This window comes from Nothobranchius furzeri, chromosome 15 (assembly GCF_043380555.1).
Source record: "Nothobranchius furzeri strain GRZ-AD chromosome 15, NfurGRZ-RIMD1, whole genome shotgun sequence".
NCBI lineage: Eukaryota > Metazoa > Chordata > Actinopteri > Cyprinodontiformes > Nothobranchiidae > Nothobranchius > Nothobranchius furzeri.
In genome coordinates this window covers 36,792,884-36,809,342 of record NC_091755.1, presented here as the reverse complement: position 1 = coordinate 36,809,342, position 16,459 = coordinate 36,792,884, and the positions used below count along the sequence as shown (strand labels likewise).

At 44.7% G+C, this 16,459-nt stretch overlaps 1 protein-coding gene across 7 annotated transcripts in view; it reads right to left on the bottom strand.

The window, feature by feature from the left end:
* The window catches only part of LOC107390374 (ankyrin repeat and SAM domain-containing protein 1A), an 87,210-nt gene that overhangs the window by 55,381 nt on the left and 15,370 nt on the right, over window positions 1-16,459 (bottom strand). For 5 of the 7 annotated variants that reach the window (XM_015967032.3, XM_054745728.2, XM_015967030.3 and 2 more), the window contains exons 2-4: window positions 12,277-12,357; window positions 8,739-8,895; window positions 7,939-8,001 (exon numbers count right to left, since the gene is read on the bottom strand). In XM_015967032.3, the coding sequence (XP_015822518.3) occupies window positions 7,939-8,001; window positions 8,739-8,895; window positions 12,277-12,357 (301 nt within the window). The remainder of the gene's footprint in view (window positions 1-7,938; window positions 8,002-8,738; window positions 8,896-12,276; window positions 12,358-16,459) is intronic. The other 2 variants (XM_015967035.3, XM_015967037.3) reach the window with 1 other exon arrangement.

Genomic DNA, 16,459 nt, shown 5'->3' with positions numbered 1-16,459 from the left:
ACTCGCTGGCTGGCAGCAGAGAGAGGTTACATCAGTCTGGCCCCTGGTGGTGGTAGTAGTAGTCATGGTGATGGGAGGGGTGAGGCGTGGTGAGCAGCTGCTACAGCTTGTACACCAAAGCGTCCATCTGAGATCTTGAGTGTTTCTGTGCACTTATAAATAATTGATTTCAGAAGAAAAGTTCAACAAATAGACGTTTTTACAATATCTGGAATTTTATGCATATTATGGGCCGTTTCCTGGACCAAAATAAGTGTCGTCACTTCACCTCCGCCTCTAACTGCATTGGGAACTTTGGACTCCTGTAAAAGGACCTTTATTTGAACAAAGTCACGCATTCCAGAGTGAACAGGCCTAGCAGTTAGGTTATAAGATATATGTTTAACTGGCTTCCTGCCCAGGATCGTGAGTCCCTGAGCTGTGTTTTCACTCCCTTCTACACCATTTGTTCATTTCTTTAAAAGGGACACTTCCAAACTGCATTATTAAAAGCTTTCATGAATTACAGCTGATGCTGTCTGCATGTGGAGTCTTAAAACTTACCAACATGGAAAACGCAGAACGTCTTTTTAATAAATATGTTTCCTGAAGGACTCTCAGAGCATGCTCCAAACAAGCACTCCACACAGAGATCAGATCAGGTCAGCAGCAGGAGGCAGAGCTGGACTCGGGAGATACATCCACGGATGGGATGTCAGCTGGCTAACATCGTAGCCGAGAGAACAACCTGGAACACTGGTCTAGTTGATAACGAGGTGATCATGTGGGCAACTGCTCCTGCTGCTCCCATCAGTGTGCAGGCCCAGTTGGCCCTTTGAGAAAAATCCTAAAAGAGCACTTCTGACCTCGCCTGATCTGCTACAAGTACAGATATGTTATCTTTGTCTTCACCAGCAGGTCTGGAAATGACCTTATTCTGTATTAGACTTGAGACTGATGAAGATCACAAGAGTTAACAGGACGTGAGACCGTTCTGTACAGCAAACCCAAACAAAAACGAAACATTTAACTACAAGCACCGGGCAGCAGAAACTTCAGAACCAGGCTCAGGATGAAACTGACGTCTCAAAACGGTTACTGTCAAATAATCTAAACTTTAACATTCGTCTTTCTAACAACGTTCCTACAACAGCACTAATGGATTGAGCGGAGCTGTGAGAAAAACCTGCTTCCTGAACCAGGATTACAGAGAACTAGACCCCGTTTGGACGGACTTCTCACACGTCCCAGCAGGACTAACAGACACAGACACACCATCAATCTACCAGGCCACTACAGGACCAAAACACTGTGACACTGTTACCATGACAACAGCCCATCGCTCAGCCTCCTCAGCAGACTGAGCAGGGAGGAGGAGAGGGGCATGCATCTACACATCCCTTTTTACACACACGCACGCACGCACGCACGCACGCACGCACACACACACACACACACACACACACACACACGTGCAGCAAGGCAATCTTTTTGAAGCTGATGCGAAGCGATGGTACACGAGAAACCTCCCCTTTCCGTCGCTCTGGTGTTGGAGTGTGATGCGAGAGAAGGAGGAATCCGTCCCCGCCCTCTCCATCCCCTGATGCCACCAGCTAAACCACCCAGAGTAAACACGCCACACTGTAGCATCATTTTATTCCTAACTCACTAGTGCACTCGCTGCTGCGGCATTAAAGATGACCAGCCTTAGCATCCAAACGCTAAGAAGATTAGTGGAGGGGAAATGTGACAGTGTGCAAAAATAGCTTTCTCTGTAGGCCTGAGAGGCTTCCAGCTCCATCTGCAGAAACGCGGGACAGTGGAACAAACAGCACGCTCACATGCTGTTCATCACGCTAACTGTCAGGAACACCGCTGCCTCTGCTGTCGTCCTCCCGCAGACAGGAGTGACTGGGACCTCCCTGGGTGCGGATTACAGCAGCAGCAATGCTCAGGTTCAGGACTGCGCTGCTCTCAGCTAGTTACCATCTTAAAAAACTTTCAGACAGTCAAAGCGCAGCGAAAATTTTCACATTTATCATCCTCGTTCTTTAAAGGACATCATGGAGACACATTCCTATCATTTGTGCTGACTGACTAGCTCAGGGGTGGGTTATCCTGGTCCTCGAGGGCCACCATCCAACATGTTTCTCTGCTTAAGCACACCTGGTTTGAATCTGCTGATGATTAACAGGCTGCTGCAGGGCCTGGTGAGCTGCTGAACAGGTAGATGTGTTGGAGCAGGTTAACAACTAAAACCCTGCTGAATAGCAGCCCTCGAGGACCAGGATCCCCCCCTCCTGGACTAGCTCTACTGGAATATCAACAATGACACGCCTGTAACCACAGCATCTAGACCAAAGGGCAGCATTAGCCACAAACTCTTGAAATTTAAATGTTTGATCCTGTTAGTGAAACTGGATTAAACCACGTGGACTCGTTATGCTTTAAACTAGTGGACTCACATCTGAGTGGGGACCAAATGATCTATAATTGACATTTTTAACTCACACCTTTTGGCTGGAAGTACTAAACATAACTGAGCAGAACACAAAGCGTTGAGCAGATCCTCCACTACGTTTACATGCAGCCAATATCCGGGTAATGATCGGGTTAAGGTCGGTATTCGGGTTTCTGAGTTGATCAGAATAACCCGTTTACAAGCATAAATAGAAAGAGTTACCTCTAACTTGCATAACCCGATTTAAATGCGGACGTTGGGGTAGCGTCAGGACGTATGGACTACGTCCAGACGCAATATGCGTCATTTCCGGTTCTTCTTGTTCCGGTATCCGTGAAAACAACAACATGTTTCCCAGTTCGGAAGAGATAGCGACCGCGTTTGTTTGCGCTTTAGTTTCCTCGTCACTCCAAAAGTGTGGTGCTGTGCCGCGACTCGCCATGTTGCTCCCAACTTGTTGTTTACTTCCGGTGTTCTGGCGCATACGAGACGTCTCGCTACTCAAAAGACCAAGATTCCTTGCGAACAGAGCATGCGCAGAACACACGCTTTGATGGGGATATCCCGATATGTGTTTACACGACCAAACATTCGGGTTAGAAAAGGGTTACCCTAGGTGTAGTAACCGGGTTTTTAAAAACCCGGTTATGAGCATATCTGGGTTTTTGGCGGTGTTTACATGCAGGGGCGTGTCCAGGGAGTGGCCTGGGGTAGCACATGCCACCCTTGGAATATGATTGGCCACCCCAGGTGCCACCACACTAATTTACCTTTAAATAGGCTTTTCATAGTCCACTAAAGGCTTGGGGGTAAAACAAAAAAAAGCATAATCAGTGGTGCCACCCATGCACAAAGTTGTGCCTCACCTGGGCCACCCCATTTTAAAAGATCTGGACACGCCACTGTTTACATGGACCTGCGGAACCGGGTTATTGTGAATATTCGGATTTTAAAAGGGTTACTGGCTGCATGTAAACGTATGCAACACACTCACCACTAGTCGAGTTTGCATCCTTTAGCAAAACTAATCAGCTTGAAAAGCCACAGCAGAGAAATGCAAATCAGATCCTCTTCATATATCAGAGAGGCTTTCCCAGGGAATTACTCCCGTCTCTGGGAAGATCAGTCGCATGAAGTTACTGCTTTCTCAGGCCAGAAACTGCAACAGAATCTAAAGAAACAATTAAAAAGAAAATCCAAACAACAGGCTTGATGCAACTGTTGCCTATTTATGTGCTATTTAGTTGTTTACATTGTTTGCACGTTCTCGAGCAAAAACGTGTCCACTGATCAACTAAATCTCTCAGCCCGACAGATTTAATCCCAAAACAACCGCAGACAGTAAAACTGAGTGATTACAAAACAGAGAGCAATCTTTGTTTTCCATAAGGGACGATAAGAGGAGATCAGCCAGATTAAACAGAGAAAGAACTGTTGGTTGAAGATGAAACAAGTCCTGGAGAAGATCAGCGGTAGGAGGAGCAATACCAACACTGTTCAGATTAGAGAATAGTGGCAAGTTTAATTAGCTACTATAATATCAGTGCCTTGCCCAAGGGCATTTGGGGACCGGGGAACAAGCATAATATGCAATTTACACAGTCCTGGACCACCAACCAATCACACTGCAGGGATCTCATATCTCTACAACTCCTGGGAAGATCTGCGTCATTCAGCAGCAACTCAGTCTCCAACAGCTAAATAATAGAATCAATTATAATAAAAACATTTGAATATTAAGTCAAATCCTACAAAAAATCAAAATCAAATGTAATGACAGCTCAAGCAAGGTAGAGTTGAGCCTGCCAGTTACTAACTAGTTAGCTGTGTTTGTGGTTATTTTCCTGCTTCTTCAAACTGACCACAATCATCACAAAACCCCAACAATGGCATCGCCACAAGCTCCTAAACATTTACATTAACGGTAATTATTTAGCATTCACATGCAAGTATACCCGTCCAGCCTGCAAAAGGGCTGTGCCCAAATTCAGTGGATGCATCCCCTCCTAGCCTGTATTTCAAGGCTGATGATACCACAGCAAAGCAAAAAGGCTGCCCAAGCTTGTTTTAAATGCAAGTATATTAAAGGGGCATTATGGAAGTTTGACAGCCAAAACATGTATAGAAATAATAAATGCCTTCTTCATACATTCTCCTGCAATGCCCTGGTCCTGTAGAATGAGCCCTGGAATTTTTACTGTGATTGCCTGTTTTTCTGTAAAATCACAGAAAAAGAGAGATGCTCGGGTCGAGCAGGCTGCTTCATGCGCGTTCACGCTCGGGCATAGCCCGTAGCATTTGCTATCAGTAGCTTTAGTAGCAGAGAGTGAGGTAGTGCCAACTCAGCAACTTTGTCGCTGTTCCTAACGCCTAGTGATGAACCTAGCTACATTTCTGAGGACGCTTAGCTACTTTCTTCTAGATATTTCCTGCAAATTAGCAACAAAATAGCCATTGTCGCTCCGAACCGTTCTTTGAACATTGTTTCAGCTGTCATCAAGGATATAAAAGTTACAGATACCAAAGATGTCACTGGTGATTTAGCTCACTTAGACGTCGCACTCTTGTGCAGGAGACCCGGGTTCGATTCTGGATGTGAACATAGTTTATTTAGAGTTTCTTTTTTACATTAATGGTATATTTTTTTAAAGTAAGATGCCCAAATTTTTATTTGAGACTCGCGGAACGGCACAGATAAAAAAGATGTGGGTTCAACTTTCATTTTGGAACAATTTTTCAAGCAAGGGAAGGGCATGATCTGAGCATGCAGGAGGACTGACCCATCTTAAACCTTTGTCGGCTGTGCTGAAGAGAAAGGTACAGAACCAAATTATTTAATTAATTAGCTGCGCGTTCTCCTGTCCTCCCCCCCCCCCCCCCCCCCACACACACACACACACACGACTGTCTCAGCTGTTATTTTCGTTAAGGAGTGTGCACGTACAGCATGCGCGCCTCGTGCACGAACCTACTATTGAAGCTGCCGTTACGCTTTTGGCCTGAGGGGGCAATCGCGAGCATGAAAATTCTAAACTCCGTAAAGTCCCTTTAATATTTGGTGGTACAAAAATCAAATGTTTAAATCGGTTGCGTTCTTAGGCTTTTTCACATGCTTATCGGTCCTTTTTAATACCCATCCTATTAACCGGGTCCTTACAATGATGCTACCCCTGAATTTGGACACAGTCACAGTCTAAATATTCTAAGGAAATGGTGTCCAATCCTAGCCCTCGAGGGTCACCATCCTGCATCTTTTAGAGTTTTCTCTGTTTTAACTCACCGGTTAGAGGACCACTGGTCTAAGGAATCTGCCCATGCCAAGTTGGAAATGTTTTCTAAACATCATCAGGTAAATCTATTTCGCTGTTGTAGCTAATGAATAGGAGCTGAATGATACTGACAGCACCAGCATGATTGGGTAGTTCCAGACGGTATACCGGGGATCGTGGTCAGGGAGTGTGCCAGTGAGCTGGCAGGTATCCTCACCAAGTTGTGACAGAGATGAGGCAGCATACCGGGCAGAGGTCAGTGATCTGTCAAGGTGGTGCTCGGATAACGACCTCACTCTGAATGCACGACAAGCAAAAGAGCTCACCCTGGATTTCAGGAAGCACAGTCACACACACGCCCCTCATAAATGGAGAGCGCGTGGACTGTACCCCCTCCATCAGGTTCCTTGGCAACACCATCTCTGCTGACCTGTCCTGGTCTGCCAACACCAGAACTCTGGTTAAAAAGGCTCAGCAGCAGCTGCACTCTCTCCGGGTCTTGAGAAGGTGTGGCCCGGATCAGAAACAGCTGCTGGCTTCCTACCTCTGCTCCGTGGAGAGCGCCTTCACCTACTCTCTGAGTGTGTGGCGTCCAGGCTCCACAGCTGAGGACAGGAAGGCCGTTCAGAGGACAATAATCACCGCCCAGAGGATTATTGGCTACACCCTGCCATCCCTTGAGGCCATCTCCTGAACCCGCTGCATTCCTCTGTGGCCCCACCCACCCCGCCCACTGCCTGTTTGACCTGTTGCCCTCAGGGCGCCGCCACAGGTCAGTTCAGTCACATACCACCAGACTTTCCAACAGCTTCTTCCCTTGGGCCATCAGAACATTCAACACAACAGCACCATTCAACCCCCACATCCCCGTCAGTAATGTGGACTCATCTGTTTTAAATCCTTTTAAATTGTTGTTTGAGCAGATCTGAATCATTGGTTTGCGCTGCACTTTCTCGGTGTTCTGCTAAAATGTTTTTAGTCCTCTAGGTTTTTGATATTTATTGTTATTTATTGTCTTTAGCACTGTTGATGGCAGGCCATCTGTAAATTAATTGCCATGAGCAATAGCAATAAAGTCTATTCTATTCTATTCTATTCTGTGTCGGCCCAACATTATATGTTGGTTTTCCAAGACTAAAAGGCACCTTTTCATTTCATTTTCTTGAGCCAGTATGTGGTAACATTACTCTTTACGACATTAATGAACCATCACTCAGACCCCACTGCTCCCTGCGGCCAGAATACCAGACTTTCAACGTCCGAGTTGTCGGTCCGGTCCCTGCTGGTGGGGGGGAGCTGACACGGTGGAGCTGGAGTCTGCTTCCAGCACAACTCCTGCAGGTTTTAGATCCTGAACACAGCTGATCTGTTTGATTTAGTGATGAATCGCTCCTGTAGACACTAATTAAAGCCGAATTAAAGCATATAGCAGTTAGATTAAGGTGTTAAAAAGATGTGATAATTTTAGATTTAGCACAGCGAATTAAGGACGGACACTAGGAGATGCTAAAAGCAAGCAAAAGTGCCTAGTTTCCCTTTAAACCAAAGTGAATTAAAACTCACTAATATGAGCATCAGCTCTCCATCGCCGGTCCAAAAAGTATGACTTTAAAATACTGAACTAAACAAAGTTTCCCTGTAGACTACTCTGACTTTTAAACAGAGTCATGCCGCCAGTATAGTTCCAGCTTTTCTCAAAGCCCGTTTACTGTCAATAGCTGCTGGTTTTGGGGGATTTAAAAGCCAGACTGGGGAGAAGGATCACAAGACATCACGTGTTCTCATATAAAGTAAAACAGACCAGTAAAAGACAAACAACTACCAAACAGATGTCTGTTTAGAGCACAGAACAACACTGACTCAAGCTCAGACTGGTCAAGCAGCTGAGTCATTCTGATAAGTGAGCCACAGGTATTTACTGCTGGACCAGCTGACTCAGGACCAGTTTCTTTACACAGCCTGACAAATTCACACCACTGACCTAAGCAGCTTCAATTTTCTGTAAAGCTGTGACACCCACTAGGCACCACAGAAGCTCACACTCAAACATGGACAGAAAGCTGGAGCAGAGATCGACTGATCTCGTCTCTCTGCAGCGATGCAGCAGCCCCCCCCCCCCCCCCCCCCCCCCCCCCCGAGCAGCAGCAGCAGTATGCACAGCCAGATCCACACAGCATTAAAGCAGAGACACTTCAAAAGGAAATGCTTTCAGCAGCACTGTGTACACACCTTGGCATTAATATAGGGGTCAAAGGGCCCACAGCGTTTGAACTCTTTATGGTCTACAGAGCTCTGCAAGGGAGGAAGAGAAGGTAAGTCGATGGTTTGGGTTCAGACAAGCAATGAACAAATAAGTGATGATCATAAATGAGTCGAGCTAAAAGAAAAATGGAGAAAATACTGAGTTAATGAACAAACAATTGTAATGAACAGGCAGGGAGAAATGGCACAAAATGAGTTCAGATCTCATCGAGCTGCAGCTGAAGCTAACCAGAATGTGCTTGTTCAATAAAAGGTTAAAAACAGCTCAGAATGTGTCATTTCTCTATTAAAAAAGGACAGAGCAGAGGTGCTTTTAGTCTGGAGGCCATCTGTGCATCAGGCAACCAAACACCAACATCAAAGATGAAAGTTTAAACTGTTAAATTTGTTAGAGGAAGCGAGACTAGCACAGCATCAAAGCACTGTCGCGTTATTAAAAGGGAGAAGTCGGCAATTCTTCTCCACATACATCCGGTTGGAATACCGATCATGCCATGCTCAAATAAAGACTTGGAATAACAGGATCTCCATGTGGAAGTCATGGGAGGCTGAAACCTGTGACTGTGACACTCCCAGAGCTGCCTTTGCATCGTCCTCTGAAGACTTTAAAGTAAAAGTAAAGCGTGAGTTTAGCGCCGACTTCCTGGCCCAGGTATCTTCTTACAAAAATCCGGAACTACGTGTTAAACTTCTCTGAAAAACTAAACCCGGAACTGTAAGTGACCCGTTTGTGACACGAGAGTCGAGGGGCGAAGGCGGAGGCAGACCTGCTCGTTGAGTTTGGGGTGAGAAGGTCCTTGGTGAACGAGGAGTTTCACGATCTGCTCGTCTCCCTTCCACGCAGCCAGGTGCAGAGGGTAGCAGCCCTTGTTGTCTGCAATGTTGGTCAAGGCCTCGTTCCGTAGCAGCGCCTCCACCACGTCGCTGAGGACACACGAAGAGATGGCACGAGTCAAGATCATTAAGAAACACTAGGGATGTTCCGATCACATTTTTTGCTCCCGATCCGATTCTGAGTCATTTGATTTTGAGTATCTGCCGATACCGAGTCCCGATCCGATACTTCAGCAATACAATAAAATAGCAAGAATAAAGGGAGACTGCACCCAAATTGACCTGTTAGGTTTATTATTATTATTATTATTATTATTATTATTATTATTATTATTATTATTATTATTATTATTATTATTTATATGACTGCATCCAACATGATACCATAAGAAAGTAGAAACATTTTGTTAGTGCAGCAGCACTTCAAACCAAGTAAACAACATTATATCTTTGTAGCTTATCAGTGGTGCAACAATATGTAAACAAATTTGTTTTTATAGAAAAGTAGAAAAGGTTTGTAAAATAACTCAACACAATAATAGAAGTTAAATTAAAGTGCTTACCTCCACCTCTAAGAGGTATTTGCATAATTCAGTCAGGTAACAAAATAAAATACATCTTAGGCCTTTGACTGACTAGTTTATTAAAACGAACAAAAGATATGCCTAATCAAAGTGGTGTACGAACTTCACCATTCAAGTATAAAACATCAACATCAAATTGCAAAGAACTGGTAAATCACCTCTTCCATGTGCTCTACATGGAGCTCAACTTTTACTCTAAGGCTCCCAAATAAAGTGCAGTTTAAAATGATTCCAAACCGCTGACATTTTTTGCTCTCCTGGAGCGAGACGAGCATTAACCTGCTAGCTAACTGCTACCTGAATTCCACGGTCCACTTTAAAACGTGTGACGTTACGGCTGCCGTACGGTGTTGTCATGTCGTTATTGAGGAAGTGAAACTTGGTACAAAATTAAGCCATTGTTATTCAATTTGAAACTCAAAATTGATTAAAAATGTCATGCTTGTTGTTTTATAAGGTTAAATCCGATCTTTAACACCCGATTCCGATCTTTTAAAAGTCATGTGATCGGGCCCGATTTCCGATCACGTGATTGGATCGGAGCATCCCTAAGAAACACACTAGCGAATAAACACGGCCAATCAATAGACGACTGTGTGCAAGCGTAGACCTCATTAAACACACAGAAGAAGGAGAAACTCTGGAGAGGAGGGGGCAACACCAGAGTACTCACACACACTGTCTGGGTGTGAAGAAGAGAACTCCATAGTTTCGCCACATCTGATAAATTCAGTTTAAAACGCTGGTTTTTAGCAGTAAAGAGAGATAAAAATCCCTTCAAGGTATGCGCTGTCTTTAATTTAATTTCTTTAAATGATTTTTTTAGCTGGTTGGCCTTTCCACTGCATATGCAAACCATCGTTTTTAAAATAGCATTTTAACAAAAGTTGAAACAAAATGTTGAATTTCAGGACAGATTACGGCACATTTTTGTAGAAAGCTTGGAAAGGAAAGTAGACTTTAAGAATAATGACACACTGAGTTTTAACAGCAGTGATTTGCTTCTAGCAAGCTCTGATTTCTCTTAGCATTAGAACCATAGAGTAGCATAAAACAAAGTTGTCTAACCTGCAAAGATGGAAGAACTGCTTAGTCAGTGCAACTGCTCAGCAGCTTCATTTGCCTCGATGTGCACACTATCAACGTGGATAAAGTGAGAAAATGCATTGGCCTACTTTGTTCAAAGCATGCTTGGAAGACCGATAACGAATAAAAGGAAAAAAGACCAGACTTGGTGAGAAGAGTCATATTCAGCGTGTTTACATGCAGCCAGTAACCCTTTTAAAACCCGAATATTCACAATAACCCGGTTCCGCACGGCCATGTAAACACCGCCAAAAACCCGGATATGCTCATAACCGGGTTTTTTAAAACCCGGTTACTACACCTGGGGAAACCCTTTTCCAACCCGAATGTTTGGTCGTTTAAACGCATATCGGGATATCCCCATCAAAGTGTGTTCTGCGCATGCTCTGTTCGCAAGGAATCTTGGTCTTTTGAGTAGCGAGACGTCTTGTATGCGCCAGAACACCGGAAGTAAACAACAAGTTGGGAGCAACATGGCGAGTCGCGGCACAGCACCACACTTTTGGAGTGACGAGGAAACCTCTGTCTAGGGATGGGTACCTTTGACATTTGAATCGATCCGGTACTAATTCCCGGTACCTACGAATCGATACCGGTACTTAACGGTACCAATTTTCGATGCTTTTGAGTGTTTATTATTTTAATTCTCTTTTATAATTAAATATATTTTTTTCTCAATTTATAACCATATTTGATAAATATCACGATAAATAACATACAACTGTTTGTATTTTAACATCGTCCTTGTAGTTTTATAAGCTGATAATTAAACTGAAGCAAACATCTTTACTGTGAACTAAATTTATTTTGTATCTTCATTCCTTTTGCTGTCCTTTTTCATTTGATTTTTCCTACTGGGAAGCTAGAATTTCCGAGGAGAAAGCGAACACACCATTAGATGATAACAATGGTGACAATGGAAGCTAACATATCAAACTAACGTTATCTTAAACAGTTTATTTAGCTGCTGGAGCAGATTAAAACGATGATGCCTCACACTTAGATCGTTGTCACTGGTTTCATCTTCACCCAATCACCCGTCGCATTTAGTAAAGTGAAGCCAAACTTTAGAGCGCGTTCATGTTCTTCTAGTCAGAATTTCGGAGTTCCGAGGAGAAAGCAAACGCACCATTAGCGGAACGGAAGCTAACATATCAAGCTAACGTTATCTTAAACATTTTATTTACCTACCGGAGCAGATTAAGACGAGGATGTCTCACTTATATCGTTGTCGCTGGTTTCATCATCACCCAGTTACGCATCACATTTAGTGAAGTGGACCCAAGCTTTAGCGTGCGTTCTTTCTACCATGCTGCTCTGTTTACAACTGGCTCGCAGCGACCGACGACATAACGCTCTTGCGCATGCGCAGCTGTCTAGGCAAGTTCTCGTTGTGAAGGACGGGTACCGAAACGAGGCACCGTTTCATATGAAGTGAATCGGTGCTCGGTCGGTACTGTGGAATTCGGTCGGTACCTGAAAAAGTACCGAATTCGGTACCCATCCCTACCTCTGTCTTCATCGGTCTGGTGAAAAGTATCAACATTATGTCTTTTGTTGACGGCCGAAAGTACAGAGACAGCGAAATATGACGCATATTGCATCTGGACGTAGTCCATACGTCCTGACGCTTCCCCAACGTCCGCATTTAAATCGGGTTATGCAAGTTAGTGGTAACTCTTTCTATTTATGCTTGCAAACGGGTTATTCTGATCAACTCAGAAACCCGAATACCGACCTTAACCCGATCATAACCCGGATATTGGCTGCATGTAAACGTAGTCATTGATTGCTCAAGTACCTGTGTCCATTAAGAGCGGCGTGGTGCAGAGGGGTGTATCCAGAGTTGTCCACACAGTTCACATTCGGTCCTCTCCAGATGCTGTCAGGGACAAACAAGATTGTTAGGCTTCTTAGGTTAGGTGTGACTGCTCCTGATCTGATTGCAATCTCAAGGCCTTGGTTTCACTCAGGTAGATGATATCACCACCCAGCTCCACCTGCATATAGGTGAGGTCATACATTCATATAAATCTCAAAATTCAGTATAGAAGTGGCGGTATCAGAAAAGGCCAGATGAGCTGGGTCAGGTTCCGCAGGAGAAGCGAATTAGAGCTGCAGGATGGATCGTCACCGCAGTGTTCATGTGCACAGCAAGCACATCACAGAGGAAACTAAACTTCACGTATTCTCATCAGATGTGTGATTGTGGACTTCAGGAAAGTCACAGCCCCATCTCTCCCCCTCGTCCTGACGGACACCCCTGTCACCACTGTGGACTCCTTCCGCTTCCTCGGAACCACCATCACACATGACCTTAGGTGGGAGCCATCCAATCAATCAATCAATCAATCAATCAATCAAAGCTTTATTTATATCCATCAGCTCCCTGCTCAAAAAGGCCCAGCAGAGGATGTACTTTCTGCGTCAGTTGAAAAAGGCCAAGCTGCCGGCCCAGATGATGGTGCAGTTTTACACGGCCATCAATGAGTCCATCCTCACCTCCTCCATCGCTGTGTGGTACGCCGGAGCCACAGTAAGGGACAAACATAGACTGCAGCGCATTGTGCGCTCTGCTGAGAAGGTGATTGGCTACAGCCTGCCATCTCTCCAGGACCTGTACATCTCCAGAACTCGGGGGCGTGCAGGTCGGATAGCAGCTGACCCTTCTCACCCGGGTCACAGACTTTTTGAGCCTCTTCCCTCAGGCAGGAGGTTACGGTCCATCAGGACCAGAACCTCCCGCCATAAGAACAGCTTCTTTCCATCTGCCGTTAGACTTGTGAATAGCTTATAAACACAAAACCATGCTGATCTTCTGTACTCAACACAACATCAAGTTATCGGCCATGTTACCATTACCTGCCATTTTTTATAGCTGAACGTTTTATTCTAGTTTTATTCTATTTTATTCTATTTTTAATCTTATTATTATTCATGTTATATGTAGCACATTAGTACCAAAGCAAGTTCCTAGTTTGTGAATTGTTTGTTCACTGACAATGGCAATAAACCTATTCTGATTCTGATTCTGATTCTGATGTGAAGAGCAGCAGACGCACAGCGATCCACCAATCACAACTGTTGTTATTAAAGTTTGGGGACGCAGACCATGAGAGGTCGGCACAAGAGATATCCTTATTTTCTGAATTTCATTGGCTACTTTATGCATCAATTGTCAATGTACTGCACTAAAATCGGTTAAGGCCGTGTGAAATGGTCTTTTGACCGACTGGCCAAAAGCTGAGGAATTTGCCTCAGCAGGGGCGGTAACCCTTCACCTACGTGGTAAGATCTTGATCAAAACCCTCCACATCAAGGGTGGTGCTGAAGCTTCTGTGAGCACGCTAAAGAAAGAGATGCATCTGAAGGAAATTCTGAAGGTTTTCAGCGGTATATTACGTCAGATTGTGGATGCAAGACTCAATGTGGACTATTAGTTATATTGAAGGACATTTAACTGTGCCCTTGTGTGTGTATGAAGTCTATTTTTGTTTGAGATTGGTTCGGTCAATGAAATGAGGCTTGGAACGATGAGTCGGACACATTTAGCATTTCTGAGTGGTTTGTTTTATATTATAGCTACAGTGATGACCTGGGAGACCAACAGGTTCATTCTAAACAAGATGGCAGGAGTGCAGCTTCACTTCCAGTGCTATTAGAGGCATCTGGTGAAGATTCCCGTATTTTTAATGTTGCATATACGTTACAGGTATAGAAAAATGGGAAGTATTGTCCAATATGGAGCGGCCTCAACCAGAATTCTGGGAAAATAGAAAAATTAAAGGTAAAAGAATGAGCTAAAGGGGACTGCGGAGTGAGGTGCGAGACAGGCCAACATGACCCCGGCAATATCGTTTGTGCTGAACTCAGCTGTCCAGTTTTATTCTGCTATTCTCTTATCGTTTAAAAGGAACGCTATGGCGAGAGAGAACAATGCTGGAGTGGAGAAGAGCGGTGAGAGAAGGACAAAGGGTGTTATTTAACCAGCTAAAGGATGTCTGGTGAGACAGAGAGGACCTCAGCACACATCCTAAATAAATCATCCAGAAATCCCAGCATGAGTGAACCAAATATCCCAGACCGGAGTCATCCGCTATACAGAGAGAGAACTGGAGCAAAAGAGCTGGGCCTGGCATACAATCAATAATAAATAGAGACTTTACATCTTTTTATAACTATTTCATTCTGATAAACGGTAGAAAACTCTAAAAATGTCCCATTCACACACACACACACACACACACACACACCTCTTTCTGATGCTGCAGTAATGGACGGTTTTTGCCCCTCCTCATCTAAAATACATCTCCCACAATAGCTCTAGAAGCAGCCTGCAATTACACAGAGCGAGGCGTCTCATTAAATAAGTGTCTCGTCGGACTCCGTAGCCTGCAGAACAATGAGGCCTGGCAGAGCACAGACGAACACAGAGATGCTCCACTCGCCTCTTCAGATCCTAAGCTGTTTATTCCTTACACAAGAGACTTCTGGGTCCCTGCTTAAAGCCTCGACAGGGAAAGTGTTGCAGGAGGAAACACGGGGACTATTACACTTCTGCTGAAGACGGGCAAATGTTTGATTTTGTCATTTCTCATGAAAAAGCACACTCTGTTGACACTTCCTCTTGGTTTCTAGCTACCAAATTTGCAGAAAAGAGTGCAGTGGTGCACACTCTGTGGGAAAATAAGACAGAAACAGACCTCTGGTTCCTGCCCTAGATAAACAGTTATGTAACTATGAGCAACCCCCGTCCAACACACATATTACCATAAACATGACCATAACTGGAAACTATAGCATATATCCACCATAGGGCACTAATGCCTACTAGAGCAACACAAGGATTACACAACCTGATTACCTCAGACTGAAAGGAACCTTAATTTTGTAGTTTTACAGTTTTGTGTTCCATGCACCGTGGTGTACATCCCAGAACAGGTTTACTAGAATAAACATGTCCTTTAAATTAGAAGTTGGCCATTTTAAAGAGCATCCGAAGATAAAATGTACGATGCATTTGGTAACTGGTCCCCCTCATACGTCTTGAGTCTGAGCTTTGACAGATGTTTCTTTACTTATGCAGATGCTTTTCCCCAATGCGACTTATGGGCCATTCCCATCTGTACCGGGTCGGCCCGGGCCGGGTAGCCCCAGTCGGCCCCAGCCTGGCCCGGTTGATTCCACACATCCTTGTCTTAAGCCCATGTGGGCTGATTCTACCCACCAATCAGAGGCTTGCTCTAATGGAAGGTGTGAATTTGCTGTCAGCAGTGGGTGTGTTGGCCCTGGTCGGCCTGAAGCAGACCCCCTCGAGAAGAGGGCTGAGAATGAGCCTTGGTTGGCCCGGAAAAATACCAGGCCACCCAGATATGTAAACAACCTACGCTAACCGGCCCGGGCCGACCCGGTACAGATGGGAATGGCCCATTACAATGTTTGAGATTCCAGAGCAGTGAAGCTAGCATGAACATTTTTGCTCTGTGGGAGGAAACCGGAGTATCTAGCAAAAAAAAAACCTGTGCATAAAAGGCTGTGGCCGTGATTCGAACTCGTGACCTTCTCGCTGCAAGGCAACAGAGCTACCAACTGCGTCGGCAACCCGGCAACAAACATTGTGTCATTGTGTCAGCAGAAATGTCATCCTGAGTATTCTAGTCACTGGCATCTTCATTGGGTGTTGGTCCTGGGATGGACATTCTTGTTCCTTCAGAGTGGACCACCGTTGTACTTTTCTTATACTGCAGTCCATCTGCTTCAAAGTTCAACATGTTGTGGATCAGAGATGCTGTTCTACAGGCCTCAGTTTGAACCAGTGGTTATTTGGGCTACCGATGTCTTTTTCCAGTCAGCCTACTCTTCTATGACCTCTGACCTCAACAAGACATTTCATCATTGCACCCAACCCAAGGCTGCTAACCCAGATGGTTGTTGGTAAAAGTCACTCTACGTGTGTCTAACACCTAGCCTAGTTAACTAGACCA